Below are 20,501 nucleotides of genomic sequence, written 5' to 3'. Positions count from 1 at the left end.
AAAAGTGACGTTAGGTACTGAATGAAGAAATAACACTCAGTGGTCCCGGTATTGATATAAATCCAGATCAAATTTAAAGCCAGTTATTAGAGTCAGAATACGGCTCCAGTTTATCCTAATGCTGGCCGTAATTTTGCGGTTTTTGAACACACGGTAAACAATATACACGGTGCTCACAAGGAACCCGAAAAACAGTGTAATCCTAATCATATTTAAAACTGGCATACAGGTGGAGAAATTTCTAAATTTTAAACGACGAATGGATCCTTTCGAGGAGCAGAGGTTAGCTTGTTTTTAACTTCATTTAATGGAGTACATATTTTATTCTTATTGGCCTTCAAAAAAATACAACTTGGGTACAAGTGTACGCTAGCCCTTACACGTATAACAGCAAAATTACTTGTTAATTTTTACCTCTTTCATGATTCAATAACCGCCATAACCGGTATGAAAACATACGAGTATGTCAGTATTGACGTCAATTTAATGCAAAAAATGCCTGTTTTTAGGGTTCTCTAAACTTGAAAAAAAAAAGGAATCCTTTCGGATTTAATTTTATCCATTTTTTGCTATGCTTATGGATAGGCCGATTTGGTCTGGTCAAACCAGACAGACCTGGATGGGCACCTTTGCGTCGGGAATGGGCGCAGTACGAGTTGTTTGGTTTTTTTTAACTTTGTTTATTTAAGTTTTTACTTTGTGGTTAATTTAATATATTATTAATTATTTCCAGATTTTGATCTTTTTTGTTTTATTGATTGTATTTAAGATTTTCAATTGTAAATTATTATATTTTATCCTTGTGTCTGTAACTATAAGTTAAACGTATATTATTTTATGTAAAAATATCAGTTGCAGCGTAACTCTGTATTTCAATAAAGTTATCATAAAGAAATATCATATATTATTAGGAAAGCACTCCAAACAATATAGATATATATTATATATATGTACCCATTGTAGTCACCGTGCAAGTCAGGACCACGACGACAAAAAGCTTCGATTTGTAGTAAGCTGATAATATGTTATATATATGCTCCAAAAAGTACTGGTTTACGAGGGTTGCTACCAAAATGGTTAATTGTAGAAAGTTGTAGTTGATATATGCTGATGAAAAAGTGATTTTGCAAAATTGAACAGTATAAAATGGTATTATATTTAGGTGCCTCTAATTGGCCGCGATACAGAATATTTGTCACCATGTCTGTCACGTTCTAACAAATATGTAAGCGCAAAAGTGACAGGTATAATGACAAGTGATAAAACTGGAACCATGCTGCCAACGCTGGCAAACACAACTTGTCAGTAGGTAAGTTAGAAAAATATACTCATCTCTTTCTTTTGAGTGCTAGTACTCTATCTTACGATAAAGACAGTATGATTTTCTATGTCTAGGTTTGGAGAGAGACAGCCAAACTATCTTTAGTTTATTTCGTCAAGGCCCAGAAATTTCATATTCCATGTTCCGATACTCACTTTTCTGGTTCTATAAATATAATTTTATGTTCCTAGGTTAGGTCAAAGCGTTAAATTACACCTGAGAAAACATTTAAGCTATTTAAATATTGTGAAATGTTCTAATGTTGAACAAAACATGACCCTAACGAAACTTCAAACACACTCTCCTCTCATCTACTCAAAGCTTAACTGGAAGAGATCCCTTAAAGGGATAAGTTCGTCTTTGTACTTAGCTTTTCCTTATTGTAAGTTACTTACTTTTATTATGTGTTTTTGTACAATAAAGACTTTACCAACTACTACTACAAATAATATTCACACCTTAACAAAGATATCCGAATTAGTTTTGGACCATAGTTTGACGATATTAATTTGAGAAAGGCAAGAAAAGAAAACACAATAAAGTATATACACTATGACTTAGGTACGTACGCAAACAATGTTGACGACAACGATACGCGGGGATCTAGTTTCCGTAATATACCGGACTTGAATCCATCGCAGTCATATCGTACGCATTCACTCCGCGCACATTATCCTCTCAAGGCACGGTTAAGGCCATACTCAACCAGTCTGTTACAAAACCTCTTGCCGAGTTAAGGTTTTTTTTTTATATTTGATAAAGTGTGTGATAACTGCTATAAGGGGAAAATATAAAAAGGATTGGACTTTTTACTGATCTTCAGCGGAAATAAGGTGAATAATTTATGCAATTTTTATGTGACTTTTCTCTGATATAGATACAATTAAATAATCCTAATATACTAATTAAATAATCCTATTCATGTACTACCTAATGCAGTTTTTGTTTACACATTTTATATTTGAAATTTATTACGAGTGTGTTGGCCTGTTCGGTTTGCAAACTTATTACATATACTTTTGATAAGTCCTTTTTATTATAATTTTAATACGATAAGTATTTTAAGCATAAAAATATAAACTTTTGTAAAAAAAAATATTTAGGTTTTTGTTCATTCTACACACATATTTCCTAAATGTTTTTCTTATTTTTTATTAAACAATGCATTAGGGAACTTCAATTTTTTTTCTTAAGTAATAGTTTATCCATATTCTATCAAATGTAATTTAGATTGTTACTTAAATTAAATCTACTTATACTATATTTTATCTGCTTTGCTATACTAGTTAGCTAATATTTGTTCTAAAATAGGTTTTAATTTTTCCCTTTATTTAGAAATTAAAACTAAAAATTTACAAAAACAAACCGCTCTTCGCCATCCCCGGTGCGAACGTGCCCATGATGCTCGCAGCATTTCCACGCTGGATTACCAAGACAGCCTTTGCACCAGGAACCACTCGGAGCGGAGGTCCTTCTTCTGCCTTTATAAATTTAAACATCCAAAAATTAATATACCTATATTTGTATCGTTAGTACAGATAAATATACTCTGATTGTCTGTGATAAAAAAAAATATCAGCATACCATAGGTACAAAGTAAGCATGTAAGGAAGAATGGTAAGCCATTCTCTAATAGCTTAACAAAACATATAGCATAAATAATTCGACTGTGACAGATACTTTTGAACGCGGACTGTAGAGATATTATATATTTTTGGCCCGTTGTTACATCTGCTACTTTTGATGCTGACTGTACACTCTAGAATGTTCTACATATTTGTCACATTTTTTCGTACTAACTAAACTCGGCATAGAGTAGTTTTTTTAATAATATATTCGTTATAGTTTGTATATTATGTCTGTAAATTTCTACATACGACTGTTTCAACACTATAATTGAACAATTTTAGTTTTTACAAACAATAATATATTATAGTAATAACTCGAATTCAGATAACACCGGATAGTAAAGGAAATTGGATCATGATGAAATTACTATAACTAGCTTATATCTAAAATAGGCCCTTGAGGCATTGTACCAAGGATGCTGGCGGCATTTCCTCGTTGTATCGCAATACTGATACGTAGGTTGTGCAAGGAAGCCGCCAGCTCTTCGGTCACCAGTTACGTCAACGAGACGTTTCGCGATTCCTCAAAAAAACTTGTGCGCACTGGGACCCCATGGGCATAAAAATAATAATAATATCTAATTCAGCAAGTAATTGACTAGCATTTGGCACAACCTTCATGAGATCAAATAATTATTTAGAGATAAATCAACAAATACAAGAATTCATCAAACCCGATGTCATCCCTTGTAACTATTGTATGGCAACATTTTAATGAGTTAAACACTGTATCATTTTGATTACGGGTAAGTAAAATAGGTACATTTGTAGTACAAACCATGACTAATCAACTTGTAGTACCTATTTCTTGAGGTAATTTCCACGAATTTTCGGTGATAAAATTTAAAAAATATACTGAATACGTGTACCATTACTTAAATAGACACTATTTTGACGTAAATCATTAGCATGCGTAGCCTCTAACAGGTACTTATTTTATACGTGATGAAAATAGTGAGAGAAGATAAAATAGTAGTAGATCAAATAGTTTTATTTTTATTTTCCTATGACATCGCCGTTAAACGAAGGACAACAGGGCCCACCCTTTACACTCTAAAATCCCCCAAATGTGCTTTCTGACATTCCAGAGAGAGTCAGCCATAGTTAGAATGTGAAGTAAATACCTATCTGGTTTCACCCGCTATCTTATTTTATCCCCCTATCCCTAAAAAGCTATTTTAATTTAATTTATCGTTACATTTTTATTGCAGATAAATAAAGGCGGTATGTAAACCATAAGCTATAAAATAGACAAAGACAAAGCGTTTTCCTCCTAAGATCATATAATTGCCCTTACATTGACATTCCGGGCAATTATCCAAATACCCGACATTTAAATACGGATATCCTGATTTGTCGTTAGTATTCGTAGTCAGCAATACTATTTTTGGGGTTCCGTAGTCAAATAGGAGGAGGAGGAATAGTATGGAACTGGTGCCTTATGAGAGACGGCACACTATTTGCGTAATGTGTGCGTACACGGCTCCAATTTTTCAGCGCATGCGCACGTACACTTGTGCAGATGGTGTGCTCTGGTCTATAAGGCCAATACACACTAGACACATACTAAAGCTCGGCGCAAGTTGGTTGTACTTGATATATTAAATAAGAAATTGCCTTTTCATACAAACTTAGTTTTAATTTTTTGACACAGTGTTGTTGTTGTATATGTACCAAAGCTACGTTGGACTTTCTCGAATTTTTATTTCTTATAAAAGTTAGGAGCATTTAAAACTTTCTAAGAAATCTGATTTTTACAATATTCAAAATATCGAAAAATGTCAAACGTAGGGCCTAGCTACGGTTAATATACATCAAATTATGTAAAACATTTTCGATAATGTCAATATCGGCAGAGGAAAATGGGGACTACGTTTGTGTGAAGAAGCGGCCGTCCCCTTTTCTCTTAGAGTCAATTGAGTAAAATTTAACGATAACTACAATATCTGACAAAAATATCTATAATCGTCGAGTGCACGCGCGTTTCTTAGAGCTTGTGTGGCTCGAACTTTATTATCCGTCTTCGCCTTAAACTTTTCACTGTACATGACTCATTTAATTACTTCATTGTATTAGTCCAATTAATATCACGCAAATATCATTGTGATGATTTTTTCATTTCTATCTCATGATGTCTAAGTGCGCACTTATACGTATTTCCCTAACGAAGTACTGCGAACCTGGAAGCACATTCAGATTATACAAGCGATCTTGTTGTGAATGTTGTGATATTGACCTCAGTGAATTAATAGTAAACGCACCAATATAAATATAGTAAGATGAGCTATATTTATAAAATCTGGAATTGCTCCTGTATATTTCCGATCATATATTTGTCATACGGAAGAAATCCATCCGTTGCTTGAAATAGGTAGGCTCTAATTAGTTAGTTAGTGCTCCTGGGCATTTTCCGAAAGTCGGCAATCATTATGCCTATTTTACGTGAATCGAGGTAGCGCTACTCTAACCACCCCAGCTTCTCCACGAATCCAAGCTAAGCTTTCAGGTTGCTAACTGCCTCCTTTAGTGTGCACGAGGTAGTCCCTAGGTATTTGCTCCTGTTTACTTAATCTACTTGTTTGCAGTCTAGGAGAATGTGTTTTGTTGTTTCCTCTTCTTCCACGCACGCGTTGCACATGGCGCTGTCTGCTTTAACCATATTGTGCAGGTGTTTCTTTAGTGTGTTATGTCCTGTTTTTGGTAGGCTTTAATTATAATTTATAAGTTGAGAATCAAAAAAGCTCTATTTTTAGGGTTCTGTAACTAAAGGGTAAAACGGGACCCTATCACTAAAACTCCGCTGGTCGTCCGTCTGTTTGTCTACCTGTCTGTCCGTCTGACACCAGGCTGTATCTCATGAACCGTGATAGCCGTAATAGCTAGACAGTTGAATTTTTCACAGATGATGTTTTTTTGTTGCCGCTATAACAAAAAATACTAAAAAGAGTCCGATTTGCACGTGTCCGGTTTTTTTAAAGATACTTAAAAGAAGGATAAAATAATATGTAAGGGTATTATTAGGTACCTGTCCATTTTATATGAGCTAGCAATTGATACGTTTGAAGACGGTACCAAAATGCGCATCGGGTACAAAACGACTCAAGTAAGCCTAGCCGTATCTCGCTTTAAATAGAGATGCCCATTATTCATAAAAATTAGCAATCTCTTACCAAACCTCAGTTAAATTTTGTCCCATTCTAACAAACAGAATGTTCATAATGAAGGATAAGGATAAATAATTATCAACTGTTTGATTGAGAGACGCTTATCGTCAGCTGAGAATACGTTTGTGCCATATCCATTTTTGACCAAATCGCTTCTTAATGATTAGGTACTAAAATAACAAAAAATATGCTATAATTGACACTAATCCGCCTATTTTCCTAGCCAAGGTACCTACATTTTGTCAGTTGTATTTAATTACGTTAATCTTAACACCCCTTTTAACCGGTTTTTATAAACTTTGTGTTACAAAAATGAGCCATATCCGCAATTTATAAAATAATTTACACTCTGTTAATATAAAATTATCACAAAATTTGTGACGTATCCAATACTTTACTCATCAAAAACGGACATCATTGCAATAATAAAAATGCTTTTTCACCACACCAACTGGTAAAGGGCCTCTTGATTGTTCAAAACTAATGAGAAAGTTCAATTTTATCCACATGTGGGACAAAGTAATCAGATGCAAATTTAGAGTTGTTTCTTTATGTTAGCTGGTAGAGTTGACTTTTAAATTATGATTTTGGATGATACATTTTATATTACGTTCATTTGGATTTGATTTGATTGGATTTTTTTGGTATTTCATAGTTAGTATTTTCCTCGCGTTGGTGTGGTGAAAAAGTTTGTGCTTCACTCGGAGGCAAACTTTGTTTAACACTCGTGCCTTGAAACCCTCGCAACGCTCAAGATTCCACTGGTTCAATTTTGGAATCTTTCGCTTGCTCGGGTATCAATATTAGCACGAGCAGTTAAACAATAACTTTGCCTTGTAAAACAAATAACTATTATTTAATGGTTGCCACTCTATTCAAAATAATTGTATGGTACTATAAATAGTAAACATATGTGTCTAAATGATAAATCAGTCGAATATTTCCTAAATATAAAACATTCCGTTTTTTTTTGTTTTTTTTCGCTTTCCTGCAAACCAATGTAAGTGGCGAAGGTATATCAAAAATGTTTTCTCACCCGGCGTTATGTTAACGCCATAAAGCTATCTGCCTAACATCAAATATTATTTAATGCATTCGAATACTAATTCTAACGTTAAAAAAAAAACAAATTAATAACGGTTGCGTCAACCGATAAATGCTTAGCCAACGTGCAAATTAACGCTCCGTAGCGTAACGTAGTCATCTCTGTCTATCACTCTTCTATATTAGTGCAACAGTGACAGTTGCGTTTCATTCGCTACGGAGCGTTAACGATTGACATGTTGGCTACGCACTCTGGTCCGGTTAGACCACGTTTGATTTGAACCGTTGACCGTGATCTAAGAACCTCAGCCGGTTTTTGGGACAAGTTTTGATTTCGTATTCATTCCGCTTAGGAAACGGAGCCATGCCAAATTTTACGCAAATATACAGAAATAAATAAATATGTATTATAGGGAGATTCTTACACAAATTGACTAAGTCCCACAGTAAGCCAACACGGCTTGTGTTGTAGGTACTCAGACAACGATATATATAATATACAAATACTTAAATACATAAAAAACATCCATTACTCAGGAACAAATACGAGTATCTGTGCTCATCACACAAATAAATGCCCTTACCGGGATTCAAAGCCAGTACCATCGGCTTCATAGTCAGGGTCACTACCCACTAGGCCAGATCGGTCGTAAAGTAACTAAATATTATAAATTTTGTTGATATATATATTATACGAAATTTATAATATGTATACATTCTAACCTACCTACCTAGGTATAATGCGGACCTACATATAATGCGCTGTATCAATATTCATTATTAAATATATACATATATATCTATTATACTTATTTATATTATGTTAAGAGAAACGTGGATTACCATTTCTCCACTCCACACTCAATATAGGCATAATGTAATTTGTTTTTACACAATTTTACGTATTTAAAATAGCCTTTTTTTTATTTTTAAATAACTATAAAAGTAACTGTAGCCAGGTAATATACATGTGTTCAAATATTTTCTATAATTTTAATATCTACGGTAGGGAGATATATGTATATGTACTACGTTTATATGAAGAAACAATCGTCCACTATTGTCATAAATATCATAATGATTTGGTCGATAACCGTCGGGGCACATCTATAGGCTCCCGGGAAAGGTGGATCAACGAATCGTTTTAATAAATGAATGTAACTGTATTTTGGCTTGCATTACAAACGACACAAACAACATGATACCATTTAGAAAAGTTAACTTCCTTGACCTGACCGTGAATCTAATGCAGCAGGGTCAAATATAATAAGAATAACAACACTGACATGATACACGACGACAACGCCTACGTGGTTATCACACTGATGCACAAGCCGTTTCGGTGTGTGAGTGAGACACCACTATAGAGCCAAACAAAGATAAATCGACAGCGATTTTGATAGCCCAGACGGAAATGACGTTTGAAATTATGACGTTTAGTTAACACAATTTGCTTGGCGATGGGCGGCAGTGTATAGTGAATGCTTGAGATTCTGTGAGGCGATGGATGCTAGGTGCTCAACTGTCCCAATTTAATTTGTTAATGTGCCATTATTGTTTTTATAATTGTTAATACTTATCATTATTAGTTAGTTTAAGTTTCGTGACGCATTGGTTCAACTGTAATGTCATGTAAACATTTTTATCAATAAAATAAATAAATAAATAAAACACTTGCACCGTCTGGGCTATCAAAATCACTGCCAAGTTAACTTGGTCTGACTTTAGACTAGGCATGTATTGTATTGCTTTGCTATGTCCCGCTCATATACCGGAGCGGCGTGCAAAACCGCATCCATTGTGAAGGCCGCTTTATAGTTCCTCTACACAATGGGCCATCACTGGTCCACTAAGATGGGCCATCGTGTAGAGAGACTAGAGAGCGTAGTAGTGGTGTCGGGTGGCTTATGTTGCGGCGGAATGGCCACGGTGGCGGTTTTTCGATGTGGCCCATTCCATAGTGCGTGCTCTTAACCATGACATGGTCATCTCGTTGGGCCATCGTTTAGAAGAGCTATCACCATCGCATGGCCATCCCGCTTATCCAGGTGCGTCCAAATCTGGCGAATGCGCCACAAGTGCGCGCGCGAAAGGCAATTCGAAAAGGTGCAGTAGGTTCAGATTATGGATTTAAAAAAGTCGTAACGCTTTTGTTAATAACAATAAGGCGCCATAAATTTAATTAGCTATCTTGAGGGCTTTCTCTAAGGACTTCAGCGATTCGAGCACCGAGTTTTTGACTTTCGCTCGATAGAAAAAAATCACGAACATAGGGCTAAAATGCACTTTAAAAACTAAAGTACAAGAAATTAAAGGTATGATGGAATATATTCGGTGAAAAATCACACGATTGTACCTACTTTTATGTATCTAAATTTTTAACACGGAAATTTTTAATTTTTAATTGAGGAAAAAACTTAATATATTAAAAAATGCTTATTACTTAGACATTGCGTATTTTCGAACTGACCTCATCGTTAATGTGTTCTCAATAAGAAGATAATAAGTTGTGTACATAATACCTACCTACGTCACAGTATCGGCGATGTGCTAACTAAATGAATAAATATATACATACATACATACATATAATCACGCCTATTTTCCGAAGTGGTAGGCAGAGACTTCTTTCGCTTCCTTCACTTTCATGACATTCCTCATACACGCTCGCCGGTTTAGGGTACTCTTCAGGATAATAAACCTGGCCTTTCTTCAGGATAATAAATATATATCTATCTAAAGAGTCACGCGTATTTAGCCGCCGCCATAAACGGTAAAATTAGTTTTCGTCTATTTTAATATAATGCCCTTTTACTAAGTTTCAAGTTCCTAGCTTACTTTAAAAGGAAAGTTCATAGCTTATTTTAGTAATGTTATATTAAGTGTGCCTTTCTATAAAGGTTTAAAGCATTATTTGTATTGGATTCAAACTTTCGACCCTTTTTTAACCCTCTTAGAGGATGAATATTTAAAAATGCTGATATTACTTTATAATAAGCCTTTAAACAAAGATTCAAGTCCCGCACTCACAAAAATGTTTGATCTCCATACAAATATTCAACCCCCTTTTCACCATCTTGGCGGATGAATTTTCAAAACCGTTGAAATTAGTTTTCTTCATAAAAAAAAGGCTTGGACGGCCACTTCACCATACAAACGTAGTCCCCATTTTCCTCTCTGGATATTGGCATTATGGAAAATATTTTTCATAATTTGATATATATTCATCATAGCTATGCCCTGTTAGACTTTTTTAGATTTTTGGATTATTGTCAAAATTTGGTGCGAAAAACCGATTTCATACAAATTTTAAAATGCTCCTTACTCTTATAAATTAAAAATCAAACATAGCTGTGATTGTTTTACAACTAATTGTGTCAAAATATTTCCAATAAAGTTAATATTCATAGAGGAAAATGAGGACTACGTTTGTATGAAAAAGCGATTTCGCACGGGTCCTCCACTTTCGAGTTAATAAAGGGAAATAAACACTTTTTTAAATGCTAGCAATCGTCTAGTTCTTATTCATCTGTCGTATTTATAGCTAATTTCTCCTTCTCCACAGATCTAAAGAATAAAGATGGCGGAAATAACACACATCAATCCATTGCTGCTTGTCACTGAGAAGCAAATACAAGGTGTGCGTGCCTGCTGCGACCTGGACGTGAAACAACTTAGAGAATCCATCGACGCGGTTCTGGAGTGGTGTTCCAAGGAGCCACATCTTGAGGGCGCTGTTCCGATATTGAGTAAGTACTCGTATTAATAATTGAAAATGATATTCTTCCAAACGTACCCTACGACGGTGACCCATAGGCAAATTACATTTTACATTAATTCTATTAAACTAATAGCACAGAAGTAGCATCATATCATAGCTCCTCTACACGATGGCCCAGTGCTGGACCAGCGAGATGGCCAGGCGATGGTTATAGCTTCTTTACACAATGGCTTAGTGCTGGACCAGCGAGATGGCCACGCGATGGTTGAGAACACGCACTATTCAATAGGCCACGAGTAGTGCGTACGCACCATCGCTGCCCACTACCTTTGATATGTGGACGAAAAACCGACACCAACCCATCGCGATCCCGCTGCGCCATAAGCCATCCGACACTATTACATCTTAGTGGGGCAGCATGATGGCCCATCGTGTAGGTAGAGAAGCCATCATGCAGAATGGCCATCCTTTAGAGTCACACGAATCCACTGCCAAAAAGCTGCCTATACAATTAAAATTGTGGTCTTATTTTAAATATTATCGTAATATATATCTATGTCTGGTACTAGTTTACTTAGATACTGAAAATTGTTAAGTAATACAAAGAAAATAGAGCAAATAGAAGTTTTACATACAAGAGAAACTCGTAATAGTTTAAAAGTGCCTAGTAAGTATATTTTTTCCGTTAACATTGACAAAATATTTTTTATGTATACTTTGACCTTTGCTAAGATGCCTTATTTAGATAGCGTGGTCATAAAGCCCGTCGGCTACTGCTAAAAGCCTTAACAAGGAGGCAAAATACTTAGAACAACATAATTTTCATCATATACTTTGTAACTTACAGGCAGTAATTTTAGCAGATATTACTTCCAAAATGTGAACTGGATTTTTTTATTGATTGAGTGTCACTGCGAATGTTAAAAGTAGCATTTTGTTCGTAATTTACAAACCATGCTAATTTACATATCTGATGCTGCAGAAACACTGCTTACCTTAACCCAAAGTCGTACAAACCTCGGGCCCATTTTTCGAACCATTATAGGCTACTATTGTTAGTGTGTTGTCATGGAAACCCATACGATTTGATAGTTTGTGGACTAGTAATAGTAATAATATTAGTATAATACTGTTCGAGAAATGGGCCCCTGCTAATTTAACTATTATTATTGTTGCTATGAAACAAATCCTGAGTGACTTATTACTGACCTCCAACTCTTTAGTTCTGATAGTACAGGGTTGTTGCCTGCCTTAAGCGCCGGGATAGAGAAAGTTCTGATTTCAAAGTTGGATTATAATTATTGGACATTAACTCCTCAGTTGTGATGATGCAAGGTGCCTGCCATAACCGACCGGTTGGTGAATGTGTCAATTTTAAAGTAGTGCTTTAAGTTTTAGGTAGATTCATTTACGTTTAATATTGACTTTCCAACTCATTTAAATGGTTCTATTTAGTTTGACCCCGTATTCACCGTGAGCAAATTAAACCCGACAAACGGTTTTAAAGATTTTAAAGGTGTATTCTTAACTGCATTTAGAGACCAAAATGTCAGTCCTGAAATCGATCCTGTTTTAGAGATTATGACAAATCTTGTAAAAATTTGTTTCTGTTATAACTAAGTGAAAAACGCCTTTTTAGCTGTAATGCTGCCACTATGTAACTTGGTTTATACATATTCATACCTACTGACATAAACCAATACTTAATGTTTTAAAGTAAACTTGCAATTTTTATCTGTTATTAAAAAAAACTTTACTTGTTCGTTGCAATTATTTTTGTTTCACCAAGGTGTAAAAAGAAATAACGTCTCGTGTGCAAAAAAGCAAAAAAATTTTTTTTTGGTGAATTTGGCCAAAACTCATATAAGTACCATTTGTTGCCTTATGAGCTCAGGAACGCGTGGTTAAAATCTATCGGGTTTAATTGGCCCACGGGTACCTAAATTACTTATTCGTATAGTGCTTCAAATCTTGCAATTTATTTTTCGACCACTTCTACTTAACCGATTCCGATGAGATTAGGTATGGTTTCTAACTTACAATAACCTTGACGTCAGATTGTATTCCTATTAATTTGAAAAAAAAACAAATATTTACCATGTTTCCAGAAAAAATCCGCTTGATAGAACGAACTCTGCTGCTCACCAAAGGGTCCATAGAAGAGACTAAGAAGAGAATAGAAGCGGTCCTGACCTCTAGAGGAATGATGCCAGAACTGAGTCACAGTCGGTCGGTCGACGAATTTAAAACTATCCTCGGTTGTGTGTAAGTAAATGTTCATACAGATTTGAGTGTAGGTATTGTCTTAAATATCGACACGGACAAAGTGCCAAAAATATGTATACACGACCTTATTGCCCATACATTAAAGTAGTGTGTACATATTTTTGGAACTTTTTCCGTGACAATATTTAATACCTTGTCTGTACACTGTTCAGTCGTCCGCTAGCTGGCGCGGGTATATGCAGCGAGCGTACGCACGCGGGTGCCATTGTAGGTTAAATCTGTTGCACGCGTCTGTCCGGAGTAAGAATAAATGGCGGACTTAACGCCTTAATGGTTCCTCCACAGTTCTACACTATGGGCCATCATACTGGCCCACTAAGATGGGCCAGTGTATAGAGAGGGTAATGGTGTCGGATGACTTACGGCGCGGCAGGATGGCGATGGGATGTCCACGGTGTCAGTTTTTCGTCCGCACATCGAAGGTAGTGGGCCAACGATGGTGCATACACATCTACACGTGGCCCAATCCATAGTGCGTACTCTCAACCATCGCATGGCCATCTCACTGATCCAGCGCTGAACCATCGTGTAGAGGAGCCATAACCATTGCATGGCCATCTCGCTGGTCCAGCGCTGGGCCATCGTGTAGAGAAGCCATAAGACGTAAGGGGTTTCAAATATTTTGTCTTAGTACAGGTAGGTATAATTTATTAATTATATATTTTGTTGCAGAAATTACGTGACCTTACCAAAACTATGCCCATCGGATAATTCCAGAGTGGTTTTAGTGAATTTCAATAAGGAGAACATCGACGATTTTACACTATTGGCTTACTTCAGATATGCATTTTACGTAAGTATTGTTTTATTACTGTTAAGAATACTTATCCGTATCCGTACTTACCCGTACCATGAGACACTGACAGTGTCAAAACTGACATATACGCTATCGAGAACGTAATTTACTTTCTATGCAACTCGCTCGCATTTAAGTATGTATATGCGAGTACGAGCGAGATGCAAAGAAAGTAAGTTACGTTCTCGTTAGCGTTTATGTCAGTGCCGAACTGGTGGTAGCCACAAAGGTCACATAAATAGCATAATATCTTTTTAATTTAACCATATCAAAATCGGTTTTTTTAATGCGTTTCTATAATATGTATCGAAAGAATCGTCTCATAAATATGGTACTACGCTCTTATTGCACTGGAATAAGATGCTATGGGTCATATTTTTGAGTAAGATGTGTACACCCATATTTTTACACTTGACTTACGGTAGATGCCATATCTGTTGTAAAACAAATACAAGAAAAGTGTACAGAGCAAAACCGTCCTCTGTTCATGTGTTTGGTAGATCTTGAAAAAGCTTTTGACCGAGTCCCACGTCTGGCCCTCTGGTTAATTCTAGAGGAAATTGGCTGTCCATCAAAGCTAGTAAACCTGATAAAGCAGTTCCACATCAATATGACAGCCAAGGTCCAGCATAACAGCGAATTTTCTGACTCATTCTTAGTTACTAGTGGTGTAAAGCAGGGCTGCGTTATGGCTCCTACTTTGTTCGCTCTATATTTCTCGGCGGTGATGAGAGACGCACTTAGCCGAAGCAGCGAACCAATTTATCTGAATGTACGAGCAGAAATGGGGGTGTTTAATATTTCACGCTTCAGAGCCAACCAAAAAATCCGTCAGGTTTCCGTTTTGGAGGACCTCTATGCCGAACTATGCCGAAGCACACCTCGCTTGATGGCCAATAGCTTAAATGCACTTCAAGACTCCAAGGAATCTTTAAGTGACTCGTGTGACAGATTTGACCTGCTGATAAGTGTCAGTAAGACTCAAGTTCTGAAACAACTAGCAGAGGTACAAGCGCTGATAATACTCCAATTGTTTTGGGTAATTCAGCATTGAAAGACGTTACCATCTTCAAATAGCCAAATCCGAAGCGATAATCGCCTTGCCTCAGAGATTCCATCACGCATAGCCAAAGCTGCAGCCACATTTGGCAAATTAAATCAACGTGTTTGGAAGTCACACGATCTTAAAATCCAAACCAAGCTTTCTGCGTACAAGGTCATGGTGCTTCCAATACTCACGTACGCTTCGAGTCTTAGCGTACATAGAATTAAGTGGCAAGATCGTGTGCAGGGGCGGATTAAGAAGGCGCGGGGCCCTTAGCACAATAGGTCGCGGGGCCCCCTGGTTTGAAAAAAAAGATTAAGTGCGAGTCGGACTCGCACCCCTAGGGTTCAGTACCATCACGAAATTTTTACGATGTCTTCATTTTTTTCGACTCCTTCTCGATTAATTTTTAACATGTTATGCAGTGTATTTTTTAGGGTTTCGTAGTCCTAGAAACTCTTATATAAGTAGTTTCGCCATGTCCGTCTGTCAGAGGGTTTGCTCCGTTATATTAAGTGCTAGATAATAGCTGTCATTTGGCATGGATACATAAATCATGCATTGCGACAGAACGAGTAAAATAAAAACTATTAAAAAAAATTGGGTGTACCCTACTCCCACACAAAATGCGTTTAATTTGATTTTTTTTTTTTGCTTTAATGATAGTGTGGCGTATGGTTGGATAATGTCTTTCAAAACGAATAACGGTCACCAAAAACCTTTTTTTTATAAAGTTATTATTTAAACAAAAAATGTGAACCATGGACCCTTAAAATATGAAAAAAAATCGTCAAACAAAAGCTTAATAAATAAATACTTTTAATAAAAACTATACCGAAAATGATCGGTTTAGTCGCTTTTGGGTTATTGCAGAAATCTTCTCTTCTTACTAAAAAGACGTACAAAGCGCTGCAAAGGTTACTCCCTTATGCTTGTAATGTAATGTAAAAAATACTTACTAATAGACCCCGTTTGGCCTTTTTTGACTGAATAGTAATAATAATAAATATAAAAAAACTAACGGAGCCTCTACACAAGAGATGTTTTTTTTTGTCTGTAGTTCGTGTCATCTACGAAGACGCGCCCCACTCCTCCTCCCAATCGCCTATAGTACCTACAAGTGTGGGGTGCACCCTTTTACTAGTATCACAGCCGTAGAGGAGCGCGTCCTTTGGCCTACTAAGTACGGGCTCAAAGTTGATCATATTAGGCATTAGCTGTAAGGTGCAATTTGTTATTTGAAATAATAATTAATAAATAAATCATCCTTCCCTGCTTTTCACTAATATCTTTTTAAACACAGTATCTTCTTTTGTTCGTTTCCGAGCTCTGTTTCCTGCAGCTTAACCATGCATAAAAGTTTTGAGGCACTGCACCTACGGTTTAATGCTAAACTCTGTTCTTGGTCTTTGCGTAAGCCTAAAAATTCTTTAAATTTGGTATCGTCATAAATAAAAACAGACAGGAATTGATCGATTGATTGTTACTGACATACTAAAAAAAAATACATTGTAAATAAAATGTGGTAGTACAGGATCCGTGGAGTGCGAGTTCTACTTGAACTTGGCCGGTTCCGTGTGCCGAAATCGCATGGTCAGGGTCGGAGCGCGGGGCCCCCCCTAGGCGCGGGGCCCTTAGCATATGCTTTTTCTGCTGTTCGGTTAATCCGCCACTGATCGTGTGAGTAACACGGAGGTATTACGTCGGGTTAATATGTGCGGTATAAAGGCCATTCTAATAATGAAAAGCCAACTAAGATGGAGTGGCCGCGTCTGTCCCATGGATAATTGTAGACTCCCTAAGTCCGTTTTCTATTCGGAACTCAAGGATGGGAAGCGTAGCCACGGGGGACAGTTTCTGCGATATAAACACGTTCTGAAGCGTCATCTCAAAGCTTGCGACATCCATTCTAACATTGCGTTCTAAAAGTTTTAACTATGTGTCGAAAGATGGCAGTAAATTTACTGTGGCTACAAAGTTTTCTTTTTAAAATCCATCTCTATTTTAAATTCTCTTTGATCTAAGGGAACCGTTTGATAAAATTATGATAAAATTTGTACTTTAATTTTTTTATAGCAATATATGTATATTTCATTATTGCCAATTGCATCTTCTTTCAGATAGGAGAATACAGACTGTTCGACGATTACACTATCAATGAGAGACACGTGATTGACCTAGAAGGTGTACATTTGGGGCTGCTCACTAAAATCAACCCTGTTTTGTTGAAAAAAGCAGAACTATTGGCTACGGTAAGTAATTTGTAAATTATGGATACATTCCATTTCGTGTGGCTTTCGTGAGGCTTACGGCCTCACGGCCCGATTCGGAGAATGGTTAAGACATATTAAAAGATCGATAACTAAACGACATGTCAAAATTGACGTTTATTTCGATTCCGCTGTGATCCCAATAAGATCTGTCTACGATATTTCTAACGTCAAAGTGACATTGGTTGCCCGAATCGAGCTGCTTCTGTCAATTGTACGACATACAAACGATACCTAAATGAGAACTTATCTAAACCAGAAACTTATCATTATCGTATTTCATCCTTCGAATCGGGCCGTTATTAAGAGGATAGGCCACCGGCCTCCCTGAAATCGCCTTTTCATACAAACGTAGACCTCATTTTCCTATTTGGATTATATTAACATTATTGAAAATATTTTGACATAGTTTGTTGTATATCAACCACAGCTATGCCCCTATGTTTGATTATTCGAATCTTTTGTTACTGATAATAGAATAGAATAGATCAATATAATAGATTTAATAAAGAATATACAAATTAGAAGCATTTGAAAATTTGTATGAAATCTGTTTACCGCTCCTAATTTTTACACAAATAAAAAAAACCGGACAACTGCGAGTCGGACTCGTCCACCGAGGGTTTCATGTTTCGTAGTTTTTAGTACTTAGCGGCAACAGAAATACATAATAGCTTGGCTAGGCCCCCTGGTCGTGGTAGCCGAAGAGTTCCTAGGTTGTCAGAAATTATCGTCCAGAGTGACTTAAAGTTCTTATGAAGAGATTGCTCTTTAGCGATAACATCGCCTGTTGTCTGCCTTATCATTAATCAATTGTTTTTCTTTAAGCTGTATCTTTTACTGAGGTGTGCCAATAAAGAGTTCTATATATCTATCTACAATCTTAATCTTAAACATGGTCATCCTTAAAATAAGTACATATATCATGTGGAAGAGATAAACTTTCGTTTAATCGCGATTTAAGATAATATGAGTCAAACAAACACGGCCGCATAAAGGACTTACCTACTATATGATTACTATAAAATTGAATTACTTAAAATTAAAACAAAAATATTACTTTGGTAATCCGCAAACTAAAAACGTGCTACTCAATAAGTGCTTTATACTTACTTGCGTATTCTTACATGCAATTAATCTGATACGCAAGTATGGATAACGGGTCAGCACTGATTGACTGGAACATTATTATTATTTTGTTTTAATTAATATGGATTTCCGCAAAGTAACGCCTCATTCTATCAAAAATTAGAACATACATGACAGCAAAATTAGTTAAAACAAACGTTTTTATTACAGGAAGGGTACGGTACCAAAATAAAAGGTATTCACATACTCAACGCACCAAATTGGGTAGATAGATTCGTGTTTATTCTGAAACAGTGCATGAAACCGAAGGTAGCGGGGAGGCTGCACGTCCATAACTCCATCAGCGACTTCCAGAAACACGTGCCGAAGGAAATCTTACCTAAAGAATATGGCGGCGATGAGCAGTCAGTCAGAAAAATAGCTGGTAAGACATAGGGTGTCACCTTATCAATCGATCGATCATCGATCGATGGCATCGATCGACGTCGACGTGGAACAGTCGAAGTCAATCGATAGTTTCTACTAGACCAATCGATCGATTGTAGAATGGAACAATCGACGTTGATCGACAGCTTTTACTAGACCACACAAATAGATCGATGTCGATCGATGGTATCGATCAACATCGATCGATTAGTGTATCCGTCGATCAGCCAACGCTACCATACCACACATCCATCGAATAACACCTTTAGGACAAACTTTTTGGGGTCGTTGAGTAGTAGGCATACTCAATTTAATGGCTTTTATCTGCGGGAGCATCATGGATTATTTTAGTATATTAAGTGATTAAACAAACAAACTAACAAAAACAAAGTTCTGGAAGAAACAAAGTTCAAACAAACCAAGAACAAGCAGGTATCTCGCTCGTTTTTGCCTAGAACATGCAAGTTGTGGAATGAGCTACCTTCTGAGGTGTTTCCCTTGCGCTATGGCATGGGGTTCTTCAAGAAGCAGGTATTTAGGTTTATCAAAGGTTGGCAACGCATAAGTGGCTCCTCCGATGTTGCTTATGTCCATTGGCGGCGTTGACTGCTTCCCATCAGTCGGCTCGTTTGCTGCCTATTACATAAAAAAACAAGTGTCACTTTCTAACACCACGTGATTGAAAAAAAACTGAATCTGTCATCACGACACTGTTACATAGACAAATACAACCATCATAACTCCTTACCCGTCAATGTCACCTCCCTACCAATTTTGCCCCAAGTGTCATCAATAAACACTAGTTCGTAAAAAATACGACAGATTCGTATTACAACATTACTAGCACTCTGAATAATTTAATACTCATTAATTATTTTTTTAATATTTCAGACGCCTGGAATGACTTTATGAGCAATGAAGAGACAAAGCAAAGAATTAAGGATTTAGACCAACTTGTGGCCGACGAATCCAGAAGAACAAATACTAAGTTCAATGATGAATACTTGGGAATGCCAGGCTCTTTCAGAAAACTTAGTGTTGATTAAAGTATAAATATAATAATTTAGACATCATTCAAGGGTCACTAAGAACGTTTATCTACAGACGCAAAGTAAACATATGACAGACCAGGGTGCGTAGGAAACGTGCCAATCGTAGCGAACGAAATGCATCTGTCACTGTCGCACTAATATGGAAGAGTGATAGAGAGAGATGACTTAATGATTGGCACGTTGGCTAAACACCCAGTACGGCTACCACAAGTTTGACACTGACATATTCGCTAGCGTGTGCGTAACATACTTTCTACGCATCTCGCTCGTACTCGCATATTAGTGCCAGCGAGATGTATTCGAAAGTAAGTTACGCTGACGTTAGCGAATATTTCCATTTGACACTGCTAAGGCAGTCGTGGTAAGGCTACAATTGCAAACGAAAAGTAAATTGGCGCTTTCAATTCACGATTGTCATTTGGGCCCCTGGTTTTAATATTAAAATATCTGGTTTTGATAATATATTTTTAGAGTAATGTTGTGGGTACCCTATTATGGTGAGGAGATAAACGAAGATTCACTTAATTACATCTATTTATTCAGACTCCAAATTAGTATCAGAAGGTTACATTAATAGAAAACACAAACGATTAGAGAAAAGGCGCAAGACCAGGCGGCGTCGCGGTATCGCGTATGTATTATGAATGTGCGCACTTGTC

The 20,501-nt window shown here is 36.6% G+C and overlaps 1 protein-coding gene across 1 annotated transcript; it reads left to right on the top strand.

Moving 5' to 3' along the window:
• The first annotated feature begins 1,934 nt into the window (after window positions 1–1,934).
• LOC133529409 (alpha-tocopherol transfer protein-like) lies at window positions 1,935–20,304 on the top strand. Its single transcript, XM_061867117.1, has 7 exons — window positions 1,935–2,154; window positions 10,723–10,906; window positions 12,987–13,143; window positions 13,837–13,957; window positions 17,126–17,257; window positions 18,575–18,788; window positions 19,682–20,304. The coding sequence occupies exons 2-7, from the start codon at window positions 10,738–10,740 to the stop codon at window positions 19,834–19,836; spliced, it is 948 nt and encodes a 315-aa protein (XP_061723101.1). The 5' UTR covers window positions 1,935–2,154; window positions 10,723–10,737; the 3' UTR covers window positions 19,837–20,304.
• Window positions 20,305–20,501: the final 197 nt, after the last annotated feature.

The sequence above is a fragment of the Cydia pomonella genome, chromosome 20, assembly GCF_033807575.1.
Source record: "Cydia pomonella isolate Wapato2018A chromosome 20, ilCydPomo1, whole genome shotgun sequence".
Lineage (NCBI taxonomy): Eukaryota > Metazoa > Arthropoda > Insecta > Lepidoptera > Tortricidae > Cydia > Cydia pomonella.
The sequence above is the reverse complement of the archived record's forward strand: the minus strand, read 5'-3'. Positions and strand labels throughout refer to the sequence as shown.

Bases quoted from the DNA above. Each gene is read 5' to 3' on its own strand.
- LOC133529409 (XM_061867117.1), top strand. From the start codon at position 10,738: ATGGCGGAAATAACACACATCAATCCATTGCTGCTTGTCACTGAGAAG. The intron at 10,907-12,986 runs GTAAGTACTCGT...CCATGTTTCCAG, and splicing joins GGGCGCTGTTCCGATATTGA to AAAAAATCCGCTTGATAGAA. The intron at 18,789-19,681 runs GTAAGACATAGG...TTAATATTTCAG, and splicing joins GTCAGTCAGAAAAATAGCTG to ACGCCTGGAATGACTTTATG.